At 45.6% G+C, this 21,546-nt stretch overlaps 1 protein-coding gene across 2 annotated transcripts in view; it reads right to left on the reverse strand.

Moving 5' to 3' along the window:
• Positions 1 to 7,108: 7,108 nt before the first annotated feature.
• The window catches only part of TOX2 (TOX high mobility group box family member 2), a 150,918-nt gene continuing 136,480 nt past the window's right edge, over positions 7,109 to 21,546 (reverse strand). For both annotated transcript variants that reach the window (XM_062589218.1, XM_062589219.1), the window contains exons 7-9: positions 17,424 to 17,831; positions 15,294 to 15,424; positions 7,109 to 8,183 (exon numbers count right to left, since the gene is read on the reverse strand). In XM_062589218.1, the coding sequence (XP_062445202.1) occupies positions 8,147 to 8,183; positions 15,294 to 15,424; positions 17,424 to 17,831 (576 nt within the window). In that variant the 3' untranslated portion in view covers positions 7,109 to 8,146. The remainder of the gene's footprint in view (positions 8,184 to 15,293; positions 15,425 to 17,423; positions 17,832 to 21,546) is intronic.

Consider the following 21,546-nt stretch of genomic DNA (forward strand, 5'->3'; position numbering starts at 1 on the left):
TAGTGCCTCCCTGCCCGTGCTGGCCACCACACCCCAGCCAAGGACCCAACAGCAGGAGCGGGCAGGACCTGGGGTCAGCTGCGGCTCCTGCAGACCCATGCAGGACTCTCTGCCCACCTCCTTTGAGCCATATCTAGGAAAAGGAGTTTTATTTCAGGGGAAAAAAAAGAAAAAGAAGAAAAGCTGTATTATAACAGTGAAGGCAAATGTTGCTTTTCTTTTCCCCAGCATAAATCCCAGGAGATGCAGGTACGGCAGGGGAGCTGCTTGGCTTTGACACCCGTGCCCCTGCTCAAAGCCTGGGTTGCCATACAACAATATCTCCATTTGCACAGGTGAAAGGTGCCCAACAATATAATGCCACACTCCGAGTATTTCCAAGGCATGTTTTCAATACCGGAAATATGCTGCAGTATTCATCTCTCTGGAACGTGTTCTCTTAAGTAAAATGTCAGCTGGTTTTATTTACAATACACCTTGCAGGAGATAATACAAGGGCACATCTCAGCCTGAGAAGGGCAAGGCAGCTGGATTATTTGTATGGCTAAATGCATGCAGATGTTAAAGTCATCTGACTGACGGTGCCTCTGACAGGTAGACTGAATCTGTTCGTTTCCTCTGGGCTACTTCTGTCAAGTGCTTCAAACATCAGGATATTTATTAGCACACATATATTATTGGCTCACTGGCAGATCTCAGTGCTAGATCCAGGTGGCTGCACAGTCCTTCTTGCTTCCCTTCTGAGACATCCAGCCCTTTAAAAGACAGATTGCACCAGGCTTGAGAGGGGGGCCTCTTCTAGCTTTGTGGAGGACACTGACCTATAGTCTTAATCCCATGAAACGTAACTGTCATTTTATAGTCATAACTATCTCCCATGACAAAAAATCATTTGGAAAGCAATAAAACGCACATTAATTACATATTGAGAAGCAGCAGAAGTGTTACTCTTTCACATAGACTTGCAGTGCAAGAGGCTCCACTTGTAATAAAATTTTAATGTGGTTACAGTCCGAGGAACTGTATTATACTAATGTGACTAACTGCAGCCAGAGACTTAAAACAGATGCAGGAACCTGAACCGGCTGACCTTAAAGGCAAGGCTGCGTGGAGCACCGGTCCTACAACCCCCTGCCTGATCCTTGCTCCTGCCTCTGAGTGAGGCTAATAGGAGATGAGGAATGGGGGAGATGTGCCAAATGACTGCTGGGGTGACACTCAAGAGCAAGGTGGGCTGTAGCCCACCAAGGATCATATTTGTTTCCTGCGATCCTTCTCTGTGGATGAGTTTGCAGTTGGTGCCTGGGTGATGGATGGAGGTAGGGAGCAACAAAAATGTTCTCCCATAACACAGATGGTCAGGCCAGGATGCAAACAGGCCAGGACTTGTCATTCCTTCACATTAGCTTCTTGTTTATCAACACTGTAAAGTTGTATTGGGGAATTCCTGTCCAACATGGCCATAACCACTGCAAGCCATAGTGGCAGAGATGTGGTGCTGGGGCCTGGAAGGTGGAGTGGGTTGGAGGAAACCTCCAGGACCTCTAACTTACAATGTATTGACAGGTCTAGGAGGTAGCTGAGCTCTCGGCAAGAGACATGAGGAGCCCAGAGATCTTGGCAAGGAGAGGAGTCTGGGACTCTGAGATCAGAGACCTTTTGCATCAAGAAGGCATGTGACAACAAGCAGTGCCTGGACATCCCTCAGGGGGACATTAGAGGTAGAAGAGTACACAACCCTGACTATCCCTACAGCATCCTTTTTTGCTCTAGGAAACTTGATCATCCTACCCAGGCAAATAAGCAGTAGTAAGTAATGTACACCCTAGTGAATTCAAATACAGTCCTGGACAGAGACTTGCGAGGATCTCAGCCATCACAGGACGATGAGCACATTCAGAATTGCAAAGTGGTGGCTTGGCAGGAGCCATCGGACTGCTGAGACAAGGAGGCTGTGTACGCTGGAGTAACAAGTCATTCAACTGTGTAAATACCTCCAAACAAAGCTCACCAGCAGCATTTGCAAAAATATCCATCTAATACTTTCTGCATTATTTGACCTTCTGTCCCCACAAATAATAATGGCAGAGCAATAGAAATCTCTCTAATGTGCTCTCAGTGTAATAAACTAACCCTGGCAGGAATAAAATCTAAAGCAATTACTGTGCCAGGTATTATGCTGATATATCAAATTGCAGTTGAAAGTCAAAAAGAGTTGAGGATATAGGGATAAAATATCTGATCTAAAATCTAACTCTAGATTATTCTTCTGGCCAGCACAGTTTTTCCTCCAGAAGAATGGCTTTTCCTCTGATCACTCTTCTTCAAAAATCATTGTTCAAAGCAATTATTTTGCACTCTTCATGTATTGGAGGAAGTGCTTTGCCTGTCTCTGCACTGTGTGATTAGCTTCTAAGACGATACCGATCATCGCCAACCAGGACACACAAACCTTGCTCCCATGCCCTCCCCACACAGTGAAGCAATCACAGAGGGCTGCACCGTTGCCAGCCATCTCAGGTGCCTCGTGAGCCTTTGCACACACTTGCTGAGGTGCAAAGATGCACTCAGTATGAGGGGACAGGCCTTTACTAGGCTGGAAAAAACTTTTGCTTATGGCATATGCTGTTCTTGTCAGCTTTCTGGGGCCCTGGAGTTTGTCAAATGAAGTTCTTTCCTTTGATCCTTCTTGCATAAAGTTTTCAATATTGCTTGTCAGTATTGTTTCCACTTCCATTCCATCATCTTAATAGTAATAACACAGATGTAGCAAAGACAAATTATCCTTCCATCACTGCCGGGTGTGTTTGTGCAGATTGCCCAGAGCCAAGCTCGCAGCTGGCAGAGCTTGGGATGGTTCCTAAGGTGAATCTGCTGCCACAGACTGGGCCAATTCTGGGCACCACCAGCCTCAAGAGACTGTAACCATGTGGGAGCTTGTCTCCCACCGGGGCAATAACCCCCAGTGCATAACCTCTTTTCTGGGCTACTCAAGGTGTTCTGGAGTCGTATGTGCTCATCCCCCCCCCCCACCCTCGGCCTCCTGGCCAGAGCTGCACAGTCACTCTGCTCCAGAGCTGCATATGCTAATTGAGAGGTTCAAGTCCTGCTAGCTTTAAAGGTTTGAATCCACCAAGGTCCTGCTGGTGAGATTTGCTAAACTCCCTGTTAGGTCCTACAATGTTAATTGCATCTGCATAAGCCAAACTCAGTTAGTGAGCTCTCCCTCTGCTTGAGCCTCTTCACTTCACTCTTCTTCACTAGTCTTATGGCTGGGAACACCTGCTTTGGGGGTTGTTTTTCTTCTTATGAGGCCGCATAGCACATTTGCCCTGGAAGAGTCACGTCTGGAAGGTGTTTTGGAGCCTTTCACTGGTTAAGGTGATGCCAGGGGACTAAGGGTATGACTAAGGGTATCCAGGCTGCAGCCTGGATACTGGAGTTCAAAGCTCTTCTTTTAAATAGATGCTCTGTTCAACCCCCTAAATGCTGTGATTTCTTCTGTACTGTAACACAACCCGCGCAGAAGGATCCTGCTGGTCTGCTAGGTGCTGTCATGGGTTTGAATCCTTCATATCATGGAGAGTAGGAAATCCAAGCCTTCCACCACAGTGTGAGAGCTGTAACCACTGGGCTGCAGTAACAAAGTGCATTTGTGCTTTTACAAAGCAAAACCTTGGGCCTTCTAAGCTCTCTGAGGGCACAAATGTAGTTTCCCCCTAGGGATGGCCTGAGGCTCTGGATCATGAATGGACACCCATTCTCCTACAGCCTGGGCACCCAGCCCAGCTCAGCCACCCCAGCACAACCCCAGGCCATTCCCAAAGACCTTGTTGAGGACTGACATCCCCTGAGCATTGCCTGGAGCCAGGAGCTTTCCTCTTGGCCTAAACTTCACTCAGGCCCAGCTCCCTAACGCAGGAGGAAGTCCTGGAATGGTGTGCAGTCTTCTGTGTCTGCCAGTGGGGCTGTTGCTAGAGCCCTATCTCCAACTGTGGACCTGGAAGTCCATAGCTCATCAGAGCTGTGGGGAACATGACCTCTGAGAAGCAATTGCAAGCTGTTCCAGCAGGAGGAGAGTGAGGCAGTAGGGGCAATATCCTTCTTCAAACACAGAAAAAAAACACTGCAACAAGGAAAGCAACAAGTTCTTCCCTACGTTCAAATGCTAGGGATTTACTTTGTAGCGGCAGAGATTTAGGCTAACTTTCTGGAATTTAAAGGTTTTTAGAGAGGTTAGACACACAAAGAAGGGTTTAGGAAGAGCTGACTCTACCCCGAGGCACAAGGAAGGGGTCAGGTGGCCTCCTGGGGTCCAGCTACCCTATTTTATGCTAATAATTGCCTGAGGAGTTCGAGTCCAGAAGACGCTAACCCCGCTGTGCTGTCACCAGCCCAGCCCATGACCACCTGGTGCTGGCTACTCAGTGCATGATTCCGGCACAGCTCATGCAAGTGCTCACTCTCGCCTCCCTACTCATGCTTTTACTGGCGGTAAAACACACCCATACGCTTCCCTAAAGAAGTTTTGCACCTATGTCTCTGAAGTGGCTTAGCGAGGATGGGACACATTTTGTGAGCCAGCCTTGAGGGTGGCAGGGCAGCTTGGCTGCCAGTTGGTTCCCTAGAGCAAGTCTGAGGCAGGGCATTTAGCCAACAGCTGGAAAAGCGTTTAAATACAGCTGCCACAGGCAAATTCAAAGATTAGTAAGGATGGAAGTGGTCTGCAATGCTTCACAATTTCTCGTTAGTGCTCCAGGCTCTACAAGCCGCCTGACCCTCATCCACCAAGATAGCTCCAGCATGGCCATGGCTGGTGCTGGTTTGGTGTCCCCAGGGCCAAACTGTGGCCACCCCCATCCCACAGGCACCTTTCAACGTTTGCCTGTAGGAAAGGCAAAGGGCAGGGAGTTGGCATAACAAAATGCCTCCTGTGATGACCTGTGCCAGATCTTCTCACAAGGCCGGGAACAGCTTCAGATCCTTGAGGCCATTTATCTGCTACACGAAAAAAAATATTAACGTTCAAGAAACTCTCCCTGGAATAAGTCCTATTTCCTTGCTATGATAAATGGAGGTAGGCTTTCATCTTAATGTTCTGTTTTTTTTCTCATTTTAATAATTGCATGTTCGGAAGAAATCTCCTGTCTCTGATACTGCTGTGTAATTATGTGCTCAACACAAGATACCCAGGACATGTTGAGATGCTATCATTTGCTCTGTTCCTCAGGAAATTTTATTATGCCCCAGGTTCTATTTTCAAATTGTTCGAGATTACAGTGGTAAAAGGGGAGCTTTGTGGCTGAGGGTTATGCTGGGTGCCAGCATGAGAGTTTCCTATGTTTATAGCTTCACTCAGTAGCTCTCCTCACTTGCCCAGCTTCACTGTACATACCCTGCCTCTGCTGCATGAGTGCCAAGTTTGATAGTAATTATATCAGCTCCAGAATAAAACAGAGTGTCACTACATTTAACGGGGCAAGGAACAAGCACTTTTTGCTTTCTGTTTGCTGTTTACATTTGCAGAGAGCAGGAAGTTTGGGGTTAAATGTGTAACTGCTCTAATGAAAGTTGATTCACAACAGTTACATCTTGATTTCGTGTCCCTCTCATGCAGAGAAAGCAAATGCTCTCAGCAGCGAGGACTGTCACTCAATTGCCAGGCAGTAACACCATGGCAGCCTCAGAAGTGGATGATGATATCAATTTTATGTCAGGCTGGTAGCAGAATTTGTGACCTGCTGGGATTTTTGCAAGCATTTCTGGTCCCTCCTGTACCCCTTGGGGCTTGGCCCGGTGGTGCCTTTCGGTCTCTCTCCTGGTGTCCAAGGCTGTCCATTGGTGACTGCCTGGTGCCTCGCACCCCAAGCAGCTGCTCACTCTTACAAGGCTTTCCCAATTGCCCAGAGTGTACCAGGGCCAGCTTTCCCATGGCAAAAGGTGCAGGATTTGGGGTGGCGGGAGCAGGGAGTTTTGGTGGGACTCGCTGGTGGCACCCAGTGGGAGCTGGCCGCTGTGCCACGGCTGCTGGGGTGCGAACGCTCACTCAACATATAACCAAGTAACTTGTCAAATAACCCTAACTCTGTTTTGTTAAAATGCTCTCAAAGCCTTAAAAAGTTGTTGCAGCTCATCAGAGTCGTTCTCACCAGAGAACGCAAATGTCATGGCCATTTTTTGTCATAATCAGCCAGGTAATAGTGGGGAAAATGGAATCTGAAACACGGCATTTGGCCCCAAACGAGACCTGCTACCCTAAACTGCACTGAAAACAAAGCCATGCCACAGCTTCATTCATTTCCATTTGTGAAAAGGAAATTAGGCATTACCTAAATGCCAGCGAGGCGTGTGCCGGTAACACAGTGTGGCCAGGCTGTGTTCTAAAAATGGGCTTAAAATGGTACATTAATTAACGGGTTTCCTCCAGGCAGGTGGCCGCTGGTGTGAAATTTCACATCGTGTTAGTTTTCATAGTGTTTGAATTTTCCACCTTGGCTGTGTCTGACTGTCCTTCTCATCTGGGCTTCCCAGAAGCTGGAAATTGGTGTCTTGTTGGCATCTGTCAATGGCCATCAGACAGTTTGATGACTCCCATGTCTACAGAGCCATTTTTCTGTCTGTGCAGCAACTGGCAGAAGGGACAAGTGTCTTTAAGGGGGCTGGGACACGCGTTAGTTTTGCAGGGAAACACATACAGCAACAAATTAGTGGTTTATAAAGGAAACTACCCTTTGCCGAGTGTACAAGAGAGCATTTTTCCAAGAAAAGCAACTCAAAAATGCCTGTCTTGCAAGGTGGCTGGCATTGCTCAGTGATGCCAGATGATGGTCCCAGGCACATTTAGCTAAGTGCTATTGAGCTAGAGCATGGCGTGAAAAAGAAAAGGGGAGAAGAGAAGGATTTGGCAAAGGGGAGAGAACGAAAGCAAGAATGGGATGAGACGGGAGCAAGGGATGGGAAAACTGAAGCGGACGAGACCAGGCGCGGGGCCTTGCTGGCTGGGACCATTTTCAGGGTGTGCATGTGGCAGCCCACAGAATAAGAAGAGACTGGTTCGGTTCTGACTTTTCATACATTTTATTATAAAGAAAGGTAAGATAAGCATTGTGAACCGAATGTGCCAGGTGCTGTGAAAGCAGCACCATCAAACAAAATAAAAAATTAAAAAAAAAAAAAATCAAAAATGCACCTTATGAGAAACTGTAATTATGCTCTCTAATCTTTCATAAATAGACAAAAATCATTGTCAGCAATTTTTAAATAGATGGACATATGGCAGAAAAAAATATAATAATGCCATACAACATGGATATAAATTGTCCATTTCTTGCTGTACAAATAATAGAAACAAGTTTGGCAAGCTTTTTTTTGTTGGTTTATTTTATACACATCTCCCTTCTATGTATAACTAAAAAATGTGCTACAATTAATATAAAATGCTCTTACTATAAAGTAAACTACTAATTTTTTTCACAAAAAAATCTTAAAGATGTCTTTAGCACAGCTCTAAAACACTTAGTAAACTACTTACAACTATCCAACAAATTATATTTTCATGATCTTTTTCACATTTTTCCTCTTGTATTTTGCCTTCTGCTCACTCCCCCCACCTAGCTAGGAATAGTTTTTATTTATTTTTTGTATTTTTTTGCCAGACATCCAAGGCCTTTGCATGTACAATATTCACACAAACTTCACATTTTCTTGCACAAAGTTTAGTGCTGTTAGCAAGTCAAAAGAGTGCATCCTCCTACTGAGCTGGCCTAATGCTTTAGGACACCAGACCTGGGCCTATGCTGCATCTAAAAGCAGTTCACTAGGAAAATAGTCTGTAGCTAAGCTGATGGCAAGCAAAAAAAATGGTGTCCTTTTTTTGTTGGTTTTGTGTTTATTTATTTATTTTTTTTATTTTTATTTTTTGTTCTTCATGATTTATGAGGTTTTGGACTTCCACGGAAAGTAGGCTTTAGAGTGCAGAAATAATAGAAGAAAACTGCTCTTAGAGCCTGGAAACAAAGCCAGCGATGAGGTGCAGTAGATTAGCTCTCTCGCCCATACGACTTGCTCGGTGCCTCTCCGGGTAGTCTGTATGATAGACCCTCTCAAGTGTCCTTCATCTGAGCCTCCTCAAAAAGCATGTTGAGTTTTAGGTGAGGTAGAGTGCCTTGTCCCTTGGCAGCATGCTGTAAGAGAAATGAAAGGCAGAAGGTGAGACGGGCAGGAAAACAGCCATAAAGTAACTTGGGAGAGCTGGCAGTGGGGACAGCTTGAAATGAGCATTTGCACAATTGGTTGCACACCAGGCTTTAGCCATGCCATGGTTTTAAGGCACTCCACAACGGAAGACATAAAGCGTCTGCATGTAGGGACAAGTGGTGATGAGATGAACCAAGCAGAAGGCACTTACTTAAACTGACAGCCTGGCATGCTGTTAGTGCTGTAATTTTAACAGAAAGGTCTTAATCAAAAATTCCTTCATGTAGCTTAATTTTTGCTCTTGCTGGGGCTCCAGGCAAGAGCCATGCTTTGGAGCTCAGGCCAGAACGTGAGTGCAATGCTGCTGCGGGCTCCATCATCCTGCAGTGGAAGCATCCTACCTGGACTCAGCCCCTGGCCACCAGTCCCTCTGTTCATAACTCTCTTTACATTAATACACAGAGGTTTTAAAAAGATACACTTGATTTTGAATAAAACATGTCATTTGAGTACTGTTTAACAGGTAGCAGTCTCAAAAATATGATTAAGGGGTTTATCCAAAGATAGTTGTAGGTGTCCAGGAGGATTTATGGAAACTAGATGGATGAAGAACATGGAAGACATCACTTTCTTGATGCCTCTCTAACCTCTCCTTGTCTCCCAAAATAAGTACAACCAGAAAAACTAAAAAATCAGGAAGTGAGGTGAAAAATTTCTTTGCTCTGGTGCTTGGAGAAAGCAGGCTTAGCCAGTCTTTCCCCCAGGTCTGAGGAAGACAGTAGGAGGTGCAATAAACCCATGGAAGACAAGGGGTTAAGGAGGAGGAATAAAGGGATGTTAGCAAGGGATGTGCATGCTTTGTATGTCCATGCCTTGGATGAACTTGAAGTGATCGAGTTATTAAACCAATGAATTTGAATTCAGGAGATCCAGGTCTGTCATAGACAGGAAACTTAGCAGAGTCAGGCAGGCACACAGCTATCACAGCTAACTTCTAACTGTTGCCTTCCCCAAACCCAAACTGTCCCTGAGGTGAGGCACTGTAGTAACTGGTATCACAACTGTTCATACAGAAAAAAATCACAAATCACATCAGCTATGCATGTGGAGCTCCTCTCAGGGGTAGCCTTTTCCTCTGAAGGTCTTCCTCGCCCTTCCTCAGCATTGTGGGAGCCGTGCTGGGACGACCCCACAGGTGGGGTTCCCATGAATATCCGTGGTACCTCATACAAGTACGCCAGTCTTCACTGCAAGGGCTCTTCTCAGCTCTCCAAGGAACCTGGCCAGCACAACCCACCAGGTAGACCTAACCAGGAGGCTTGTCAGCCTTCCCAAGATGTTTCCATATTCCACATAAGACTGGCATATTTAATTTCCACGCGTGGTGGCCTACAACCCACCCCCAGATGTTCTTTTTTCAGGGAATACTGGAGAGAGCAATTGGATGGAGGCAGCAGGCAGTGAGCGGTATGTCCCCTCTGCTGGCTGAAGTCACCTATGTGGATTTTACTTTGAAATCCAGAAGACATTTTGATTGATTTTATCATTTATACTGATCTGATGAAAACTCTGCCTGGTCCTTAAGGGCATGTGGCCTGAAAAGGCGGTGAAGAAAATAACAAAGCTTTGGCAGATTTTGGTGTGTGTATGACTCTGAGCGGAAAAATAGAGAAACAGCAGACAACAAGGCAATCCTGTTGTTGATGGAGTGCAACGTAGACTTGACTGCACTTTGTTAATCTCCACATTTTATAATCTGCATTTAAAATGCAATCTTCCCTACTGCTCTCAGCGAAGATTTAATATCAGTGAGCAGCAGTGAGGTATTCCAATACTAAAACTTCATTAATTTTACAAAATATGGTACAGAACATTTCCCAGTACATTACAAAGTATTACCATAAATAATTGAATCCAAACTAAGTGCATTTGTGATGTTTTATCTTTGCCTTTTTACAGTGTTCATTCACTTAGTTTCTGATTTGGAATATTCACCCATTTGGAGTAGATTGCTTCATCATTAGCATGAATTATAGAGGCTCTGTGCCTCTGGATGAACTGGCTGTACACAGTTTTGCACATCTAGCCAACTCACAGCAGAAAGCCTACGATTCAGGTATGCCAGGGGACCTGCAGTTGGTGGAGATCATGGAGCCTATGTAAGTCCCAGAAACTGGTGATGAACGTCATAACGACCAGACAAGCAACCGTATTTCTGAGAAACCAGGATCTTGGCAGATACTGCCTAATTGGAAAAAATATAGTATCTGTTTTCAGGGGCAAGACCTTCCTGTAATGCTGATGCCTGCACAGGCTTCCTAAGAGCCAGTATGTGGCTCATAATTTGCTCTTGATGAGTGCTTGGATCTGATCACAGTGTCTAGGCTCTCCTATCTTTTAACCTAAGGAGGGTGGGAAGAAGGGGGAGAAAAGCTGCTGAATAATGGCATCCAGAAAGAAACTAGTCCATGCCAAGAGGTGAATATCATTTTGCAATGCCAGCCTGATGCTGTCACACCCATACGCAACTGCAGGAACACCACAACCTTGCAGCTTTCTGCTGGGCTTTCACAGCTCTCTGCAATTCCATTTGCTGACCTCCACTCAAGCTTTCAAGATGGTTAACATTTATCTGGGGACAGCAGCTATGCCAAGGAAGAATCAGCACGTGTTTATAACAGAGGCATCATGCAACACCATGTGGGGTGACTTCTTCATCAGTTCACTAAAATAGCAGGCGTAGGCTACAGACTAGGTGAAATCCATAGGGACTTCAGGTAATACTTTGAATCATAAAATAACATAGGCTGGAAGGGACTCCTAAAGGCTATCTGTTCCCTCTCAAAGCAGGACCAGCTTAGAGCAGGCTGTTCAGCATCTCCCGAATAACAGAGTGTCTTAATACAGTGCTTTCTGAAACCTGATGAATAATGTTAACTCTTGCAAATAAGATGAAGGACATGGAAAGAGGTATCTAGTTCAGTTTTATCACCAAAAATCTAGATGATAGGAGACAAATGCAAATGAATCTTGAAGACATATTATGGGTGCAAAGATTTGCAATTATAAGACAGGACAGAAGAAAAAAATACAGACGTGCCTGGAGGAATTAAGAAAGATTTTACAGGCAATTGCAAACCAAGCTGCAACAAAAGTGAGCTAGTTCAAGTGGAAAAAGTCATTCCAAAAAAAAATACCTGGCACATGGGTACCTAGGAAAGAGCAAGCATGAGAAAAAGACTGTCAGGTGAGGGAGTCTGGTGACGAGATTAAGTAGCTTGTGATATGATGACAAGAAGTAATAAAATCTTATGTTGCAATTGCTTGTGTGGAGTGACAGTCATATATTAATCTGGAATGAGAAAACACTACTCATGTCTTTATTAATGATCTAGAATAGCTAGAGCCCAGAAAGAGCTAGAAAATTTGGATAGAAGTCACCAAACACAGCAAAATAATTAAGAACGGACAGAAGACAGACGAAGAAAAATTTAAAACTCTAACATGGTTGATTTATGAGCCAAGGAGTGTCTGTTCACAGGAACCTAGAATTTGATGGGTATAAAGGAAGAAGGATCGTTTAATGACATTTAACTTGCAGTCATAGACTGAAAAAAAAAGCTGAAGAAATTCCTCATAAAAGGATTTATTAGATGTGGAAGCACAGAGAGAAGCCTAGTCTTCTTAGTTTTACAAAAGTTTCTGGATGACAGATACAAAAGAAAATGTAAGATCAGGAAATTTTACCCCAGACAACCCAGTGTCAATGCAGGTTGGAAGCTAAAGCAATATCAAAGTCTGACATGAAATAAAAATCGTAATCCGGAGCACCAGACAGGAGTGCTTCTGTGCTGGGGAGGTTGGTATGATCCTCTCTTTCAGGAATCTAAGACTCTACAGCTGAGCCACATCACAACAGAAAATAGTCCTTCTTCTTTCTAGACAGTTGGTGATTTTGCTCCTCAGAGTGCTGCTCTAATTACAATTAAGCAGAATGCAGTTTTAAGGTTGAAATGGGCAATTACATGATCCAGAGATTTCCCGATTATACCTAAAACTGTGCTGATGAATCAAGCCCAACAAGATGTGCATTCCCTTTATTGCCCAGCCTGCATTGCCTAAGTCCTGCTGTTTGCCGAGGCTGTTGAGGCACACAGCTAACCGGGCACGGCCAAATGTTCAGATCACAGCAAGGCTGTGCAAAAGAGTCTAAGTGTAACTTGGGATGTAGCTTCCAAATTAGTGCAAAATTTATGAGAGAGGCAGTACGGATGTGCAGAACGATGAGAGGCAGATATGGCCCTTGAGATAAACAGGAGCTGGAGTTCAGTAGTGAGAAGAGGGTTTGTCCTACAAATGTGTGCGGACGCTACAGGCGACACAGGATGCACTTCAGCAGCAAATACAAGGACTTAGCAGGAGCAGGAGGTGATGGTACTGCCGACATACCAGGCTTTGCAATATAACAAGAACTTAAGCTTAACAAGTCAGCTTTGAGAGTTAGGCTTCCAGCAGATCATGTCTCTCAAGTAATGGGAGATCAGCTCTTTCCTTAACAGAGAGTAGGACAGTTTTTGATGCACTAAACACTCTCTGCAGTACTGACCCACACCCATCTGAATTCATTGCTATAATCTACTCTAATAATTAACTGGAAGTTTCTGCATAATCTGTCTGGTCTTACAATTATTTTTTCCGGGAAGCTGTGATAAACCCATGAAATTTGATATTTTTGCTGTAACAAAGGCATGAAATACATGAGCTTTGATCATGAATTGCATGGGCTCTCTGCTTACAATGCAGCCTTCGAGCAGGATGTTAAAGAGCTTGTTTTAGCAACAAAACTCAGTCCTGCATACGTTAGCATTTCATCTTTCTGAGTGTCCCCAGTCTCCTGCTCTCCACCTGGCTCTGTAAGCCCTGTATGCTGCTTGGGCTCCACTGGGATTTGCAGAGGGAATTGAGTGTTTTCCAAAAAGTGCTCTGACCATGCCAGCATCCTGCCTTGGAGGCAGTCCCAAAGCTGAATGGCAGTCCGTGGGGTGGAGGCTGGGTTGCTGCCACTTGGTTTCAGACCTTTGTCCTGCACTGAAAGAAGATGCTTCCCTTCACCTTGGCACCTAGTTCAGCTCTTTTGGGTCATGGTGTTACTCTGGCTTCAGCACCTTAGTATTCACATTTTCCTAATTAAATCTGAGTATCTAAACTAAGGACCTACCACTTGTGGGATCCACGAACGTTCAGGGCCCCTGAGCACCCAGGCTGCAGGACCATGGCTGACCTCCTAACTACTGATACTCATTTCGAGTGGGCTAATTTCAATGGGAGCTGCCTTTGCCCAGCACCTCTGGAAATGAGGGTCCACAAGCCTTAAACCTCCAGGTGGATTTAGCACTTTGACCATAGCACCTAGAACGATTTTTCTTAAGAAGTGCCAAACAGGTTCCTTCTTTAGGGTTGTCTGTGGCAATTTCAAGGACTGTGCAGTGTTTCCCTGCAGAACCTGGATAATCCATGTAGCTGCGCACCCTCACGCCGGCAGACAGCGGAGCATATTCTAATGGCTCTGCGCAAGTTATGTATTTCCCTCAAAGAACTAAATGTCTGTACTGTCTGTGCCCAGCCCAGCAACTGTAAGTGCAGTGCTGGCACAGACGGCAGCTAGAGTCTGAAAAGGCTGGGAGCTCGCTATTATCTCGAACGAAAGCGCGATGTTCCAGTACAGCATTGCACTCCAAGTAAATCACACAATACCCAGAGAGCTACTGAGCTTCCTTCCCCACCTGCTCTCAGAGCAAGCCACGTGCTTGTTTTACAGAGCACAACAGCAGTCTCAGAACTATCACGGCTGAGCTCTGGTGCCAAGAGCAGTGGATTAGGCAGAGGTTGGAGTGACTTTCACCCTTCCACCATTCCCCAACTTTGGTGACTGAGACAATCCCACTATTTTTTATTTCTCAGGGAGCTGGAACATCACTGAAGTGACCCTCATGCTGGCCCATTCACGTCAGAACTAGGGGTAGTAGGCTTCAGGGGCTGTTTCCTGCAAGAAGCAGAGAACTGAAGCGTGGTGTGGCACTTGGGAAGATAAGGCTTTGTACCCTCCCATGGTTAAACCCCCAAATGGATAACGGGCCCACTGCTAGAGACACTAGAGGAGATCTTGGCCTCAGATACAAAGGCAATTATTTTAGAAACATGATAGTGTTGATACGGCAGAACTCCTTCAACCCCCACCACGTCCAGGGACTAAGCTCTGTGTAAAGCACACATCCACAAAACGTGAAGCTCATCGAATAAAGTTTAGTTTTCTCAAGCAAGTAGCAGACCAGCAAACCAGCTCTGCTGGCTGCACTGAGCAGACTCTGCCGACCAACCAGCGGGACAATCTGGCAAGCATTTGTAAAACACTTATTTCCAGGGCTCAATGCACCAAAACCTCACAGGACTTGGATTTTTTTTTTCTCATTTTTTGTGTGTGATGGTTACAGTGGGTCCAGCATGCATAACAGGAGCAGACTGGGCCTCCCTCTCCCGCTCTGGAAGGAAATATGTCAAACTTCCTTTGCTTATAGGACAGAAACACAAAGAAATGGAAAGTCCTTCATGCCCAATGAAGAAATCTGTGATTTTCAAACTACCTGCTTATACAGTATCATTTCAGTGAGAAGAGGAAATCTTGAGTTTCATTTATCATAATTAACCTATCAACCTGCTGTAGATTTTAGGTCAGAGTCTCAGCTGCTGTAAATTGTCAGACTTCCAGCAATTTATAAACACTATGTTTCCTGTATTTTCTAGTTAAAAGATGCTGATCAATTTGGCTTGGAGGAGGATGAAAAAACTCAGCAGAAATTGCTTCCGCAACTCAGCAATGGCTGAGTGATGCCCAATTATCTTTAGGCCTGCGACTCAAGTGATTCCTTTCAGGCTTCTGAAGAAATGGAGCACCACGACATTAAAAAGAAATGCAAATTGTTTTCGTAGCATGACATTTTCATGTTTTTATCACCCATCCTTTCCTGAACTTAGTTACAGATGATTGTGCGTTCAGATAATGGAAAGTGCATTAGCAATATTCTGTTTTGTCTACTGGCCTGCAGTGGTTAATCCCACACTCTCTGCTAGGGTAGTCGTTGTCCCAGTCAGTGCTTCCTGGAGGATTTGATGCACCAGGCGAACGGGGTCCAACACTGTTTGGAAACTCAGGCGAAATATGTGAAAAGTCCTGTGGGATGGAAAAGAAAGGAAGGGTTACGTGTGCACACACAGGTAGGAGAAACAGAGGCTCTATTAACATTGCATAAACACATTTACTGCCCAGAGAATACCGCAGTGCAGAAGCACCTGGAGTGCTTACGCAGCTGGGGAGCCCCATGGAAAGCAGGGGGTCCAGGCTCAGAGCATGGTGGGACCTTGCACAACGTCAGTTGTTGCAAGCAGGTGTCAATGCAGCAACATCTGTTTTACATCTCCATTTCCATCTCATGTTTTTCAGGAGCTTCCCTCCCAGGGGATTTGGGGAAACGGCTGCAGAACGCACATGGCCACCAAGGCCTTTGCATCAGCATTCTGGCAATCACAACCATTTTTTCACTTCAAGCGCAGCTCTCTTTTTGCAGTAATCCGTCAGCCCATCATATTGTACAATAACAAGGTAAGGAAAACCCACACAAGCAATATTCTCTCCATCAGCTGTCGCTGCTGGCAATTTAACAAGGACTCTGGGAGACTGTCTGATCTGAAAGCCAATCATAGTCCTGATTGTTTGAGGCCAGCCTAATTAAGTAAGATTAGGCAATGTATACGAATAATAAGTCAAGGTAGTTACCTGCTCAGAAATACGATTTCCTCCAAAACACCCAAATGAAGATACTGTGGGTTTTTTATACTTGATTTTTTTAACAAACATACATGCAACAAAGCTTCAAAAAATGCTGCCCATAGCAACAACAAACACCCCAATTAAAGTGATTATGAGGACCTCCTATTTCTGGATGTAGGCTATCACTGATGTTTACAGAAGTCGCTTTTACTTAGGTATAGGCAAAACAGAATCACTATGCTGCAAAAGCTATTTGAGAGAGCCAGGGTAGGTTAGAAACTAAAATGTGATCTAGGATCTGACCTTCCCAGGTGTGGAATGTCTTCTTATTATGGTCAAGGATAATTGTGCTTCGAGTTCCCTCTCCTTTTATTTTATTCCACTGCAATGTAGGATCCCAAATTAATAATTTATGCTTTCTCAAAGTTAGTCTCTTAACTGAATGGGTCAAATTATGGTGAAAAAGCTTCGTTCGGTGCTAAAGTACTTTCTGAATTTTGTGATATGTATCTAGTAAGCATGTGAAACAAATTATTCAAACAGCTGGGTGAATAAAAACTGTACTTTTAACAGTACAGTTAAAAGCATCATCAAGTAAATTATACCAGCTGTGAATTTCAGAGCATATGTCCTTCACTATGAATAGTTTGTCCAGTTCATATTGCAGATGGATAAACTCTGGAAATCACTAATTTCTTTCTTCATATCCTGGCGTGCTCTCTATAGGGCATGGGGAGTGCTTTCTGCGATTGACAGTTTTTCCTCCTGATATATTTTCTTAACACCGAGCTTAAGGGAGAGAAAATTTGACACCGCAGACCGAATCCTCTGACTGTGGGCTACTAGGCAAGCTTGTACGTCACCAAGAATGGTTTCCTTGAGCAGGTTTTACACATTCATCAGACAGTTCTCTGCAATTTGTTTTGTTGTTATGTTGGTAATATTAACCTTACATTTCATCCTTGCAGCTCTCTGCCACAACAAGGATTTTCTCCTATTGCTAGGCAGCTCCAGGAAAAATTACTAATTTTACATTTTGTTTTTTATAGTTCTTCTCTCCTTTTTGTCTTCCTAGGGGTAAAGCCCACATAGATCCCTGCTATTATCCCATGATCTTCCAGCCCTTCCTTCTCTTAGTGATGTCATGAGAGGGGGCCCTGACTACCCAAGCCATCGCTTCAGATGATCATCACACAAATCCAGAGGGACCCTACAGACAACACTGGAGGACTTTGCACACAAGCATCTTCTCCTGGGACAACCGCAATTCCTGAGGCGTCCCACACTGGCTGAGTCTCCACGCCTTGGGAAAACTTTCTCCATGGGGGAGGGGACATGGTGCAGCTCATGTTCTACAACCTCTTTCTCTTTTAGAGCAGTGCCTAAGAGCCAGAGCACTTACCTGCTGCCCTGGAGGTGAAGAATTCATTGGGGGCTGTACCTGTAGTGCCATGGGAGGAGACAGGATGGATTGCTGTGGGACCTGCTGCATATTGAGTGATTGGTTGAGGATGGAGCTCTGCGGATGGTGCAAGGACAGCTGCTGGTGAAGAGGAGGGCTGATTTGGAAAGATGGAGGTGGGGAGGCACTGATGCTGGGCAACATGGGTTTGGAGTTGAGGGTCCTGGAGAGGCTGGGGTGGGGGTGTCCACGGTAGTTCTGGAGGTCCGATGGGGACAGGAATGATCCTAATCCAGGATAAGGTGACGAGGCCTGCGGTGGCATGGTATACATGGGCTGTTTTGGTGGGATCATTTTTGAAGGTTGATTGGTTTGGGCACTTTTCGTCTCACCTTGATCGGCAGAGCTCTGTGGGAAAAGAGAACAGAGGCTGAACGAAGCGTTCCTTTCCAGCCATGCAGAGAAAGCTTGTAAGAACAAATAAGAAGCAGGGATTATGGAGAGAGGCCCACATGGAGCTTGTGCTGATCATGGTGCAAAACCCTATTCCTCAATCCCCTTTTCTTTTTATAATACACCCAGTCCTCCGTCAGATGCATAGACCAGGGCTAGTATACACTCTTCTCTTCTTTCCTATGGCAAATGCCTCCAGCTGGCTCTGCTCCCTCACGTCCAGGCTGTGGTTCCTGTTCTTGTCCCACCCAGGCCTGTGCAGGCATTTCTAGTGCTATGCCTAGTTATGTTAAAGCAGGCTGGCTGCAGTATTCAGAGCCTGGAAATTAAAGTCCAGTAACTGAACCACGGATTCGGCAGAGACTAGAGCACAGGAGAGGCATTAAACAGCATGGAGGCAAACTGTCTGCCTACAGTTCATTCCTCAGGTCCAAGGAGGTGGGTGACAGAATCACTTGCTCTTCCAAAAAAGAACAAATGGGATTGTAAAATTCTGCCTTCTTAATCTTGTGCATTCCTGCAATCCTGATAGGGTTGTGCAATGTACAACACAATGATGGCCTCATCTCTGCAGGGAAAGGAAAGAACAACATGACATTTTCTGGCTTGGTCAATGAGGTTTTTTTTTCCTGAGATGGGCCCTATAGAGATACTCCGGATCCTTTTTCTCATCCTGCAGTAGGGAACACACTGTGCTGTTTTACTCAAAACAAAGTTGCACTTCTCCAAAGGATCGATCACTAAAGAAACTGAGTAAAAAAAAAAAGAAAAAAGAAGCCAAAAACCTTCTCTATCAACTCACCGCATTCCTCCCAGAAGATAATTAGATCAGTAACGAGAATGGGCAAACACTAGCTGTTCTCTTACTACAAGTCATTTCCCCTGTGTCTGAATGTCCAATTGCCCGCTCAGGGCTCCCTCCAATTTTGCTCCTCACTGCCTTCAGACTAGCTCTTTCTTAGGATGCTGCCAGCGGTTATTTCTGCAGACACACAGGAGTCCCAGGTGTGCCAGATCTTGGCAAGGGGGCTATGAAACAACAAGGGCACTTTTCTTAAATTGGATGCCTCTACAACCTCCTAAGTATCTTCAATCAGAGATGCTCATCCTCAGCATTTCCTAAAATCAAATTTCTGATGTAGCAGAGGTACATGCATGTCACTAATATCTTCTACATGTGCAGAAGCCTGTACCCCTCCGCTTGCCTCCAGTAAAGCACTTTACTGCAAGCAACCCTTGGAAACTGTGCTGTGACTCCATGCGCTCCACACTAACCCACAGCGTGGCAATAGGTGTCCAGGGTAGGACCCTCACAGGTTTCCAGAAGGTCCAGGAAGACCTTATAAGCCCATCACATGAAAATCAGTCCTTTCCATCCCCTTTTCAAATATCTGGCCTTGCTTCTCTTCTGTTTGCCAGTTCAGGCAGCTATGGTGCTTGTACAAAGGCTTTATGTCTTCAGATCCACCACCATATCCTCATGGATCCTGCAGATGGTGGCAACCAAATGTGATGATAACATATTGCAAATATGACATAGTACCAAGGTGAAGAAGATTGTCTTAGAGGGGAAAACAACCTAATACACATACTCACGTGTGTGCACGTGTACACAGTATCCCCAAGTGCTGTCTGACACTTTGCTGATGATTTCAAAGCATCCACTGGGTATGCAGATGTTTATTGGTGACTCTCCTCCCAATGGCCGAGGAGGCTTGGGGAGCTGGGGGATGAGTTGTCAGTGGGACCTGTGTGCCGCACTCCCTCCCGCTCGCATGCCACTGCCCTACCTGGACACGCTAAGCTGTCTGCACACTGGCTGGTTCAGAGGCCTCTCCTTGCAGCAATAATTTCTCTGCCTGTAAAGGTTTTCACTTCTAAGAGTATTTAAATACGAAAATCACGCTTTCAAACTCTTGCTCTAAACCCTCCACAACAGTGATTACCGCTTCCTGGCTGTATGTGGAGATACCATGTCTCTGTACTGTACACAGCACGAGCAGAATACCAACATCAGAATATCCAGCAAAGCTAGTCTTACATCCAGCAGTGCAGTTATGAATCTTTTTAAACACTTAACTCAATGAAAGCGACTTAGATTATTTCCTTTTTGACCTTTTCGCCATAGCAGTTAACCTTCAAGTGCAGCTGAGTTAGGAAAGGCTTCTGAGGATGCTGTCCAGGGCATGAAGCTCATGTTTATCTCCTCGGTAATTACATTCCCCTTTCAGCGATTTGGCTCACTTTCACAATTCAGTGCGACCCTGTGCAGCAGGAACGGCATGGGTGGCTTGGAGAGGGCTCTGTTTCATGCAGCGCAGCCTGGCTGACTCTCCACATACCACCCGGGAGCAAGGCTGCTCCCTGCTCACCAAGGAAGCCCTATCCCACCACCCCAGCTGGGATCCAAGATGGGCCAGTGCCTTCCTTGGGATGCTGTATCATATACAGCCAAAATGCACTGCTGCCCAGGCAAAACTTTGCTGCCTTGCCAAATATTAGGCAGCCAAGTGTCATGAGGGGACAGAGGCGTCTCCACAGCCCCATTTTCCAAGCAGTGCTGATGTGTGTGGTCAGGCTCTCCAAAGCTCTTTAGCCAAGGCCACATGCCTGAGCCAGGAGCAATCGGGCTGCAGCTCCTCCAGAGCCATTTGACTGACTGCAGTGCATGTATGATATGAACTGTGCTTCTGCTAGAGCCCTGGACACAGGACATATACGCCAGCCTAGCACAAAAAACGGAGGGAACTGAAACCAGCAAAGGCAACCAAACGGCTAACAGTGGAAGGGGACTTCACAGCACATTCAGGGAGCAAGGACCAGACACCGCATTTAGACACCCAAGTACCATTCTGCAATTCAGGGCGGCCAGGGAGTAATAGCACTGCTCCAAGTGTGCCCAGGAGCTGTGAGCATGCCGAAAACCCCATAAAGGCTCAGTGGTTCTGTGGGCTTGCATACAGCCAAACACAGCAGAGCTGTTCCACTGCTCTGTCCAAGACACCCCAACAGAGATGCTCTCATCATCTGAGACCATGACTCCTTCCTTGAAAGGTACCAGCTGAATGTGCAGCAGCAACAAGAACCAGGTTTGAGGAGTAAAGCCATGAAGGATTAAGGCATGCAGGAGGTAGCCATAAGAGCTGTCAAGCTGTTGGCTCTAACATCTTGGTGCTCTCTTGGAGCTCATGTTCCAGGAGAGGTGGGGACCTTCACTGTCTCCCCTCCTTCTTCTCTGTCCTTCCTCAGATACAGTCCTGGCTTTTGTTTTCAGTCAGAAGGTAAAACTAACTCACCAACCCATTTGCTCACACAGAAGTGAACAGCTTTGACTGCAGTGCTCAGCAGAAATTGCAAAGATGACTCAGAGCTGGGAGGAGAGATTAGCTGTTTCCTCATGACAAAGCCCAAGCTTTTCCATCTAAAAAGGGAGGTCCCAGCCCTGTTCAGCAGGGCCATCATAGCTTCAGGATATAGACAAATTCCTTCCTAGGCTGATTCTTCTTGCACATTCATCACTGGTGCATAAAGCCTGCACTGCTCCATCCAGTGTGGTACCACGGGCAGGTCTGTCACACTAGCTCTCATCACAGTGGATGTAACCCTAGCCCCTTTCCCATGCCAGGGTGCACCTACAGAGCTAGAATCATGAACTATGCTCCAAAACAAC

The sequence above is a fragment of the Rhea pennata genome, chromosome 16, assembly GCF_028389875.1.
Source record: "Rhea pennata isolate bPtePen1 chromosome 16, bPtePen1.pri, whole genome shotgun sequence".
Lineage (NCBI taxonomy): Eukaryota > Metazoa > Chordata > Aves > Rheiformes > Rheidae > Rhea > Rhea pennata.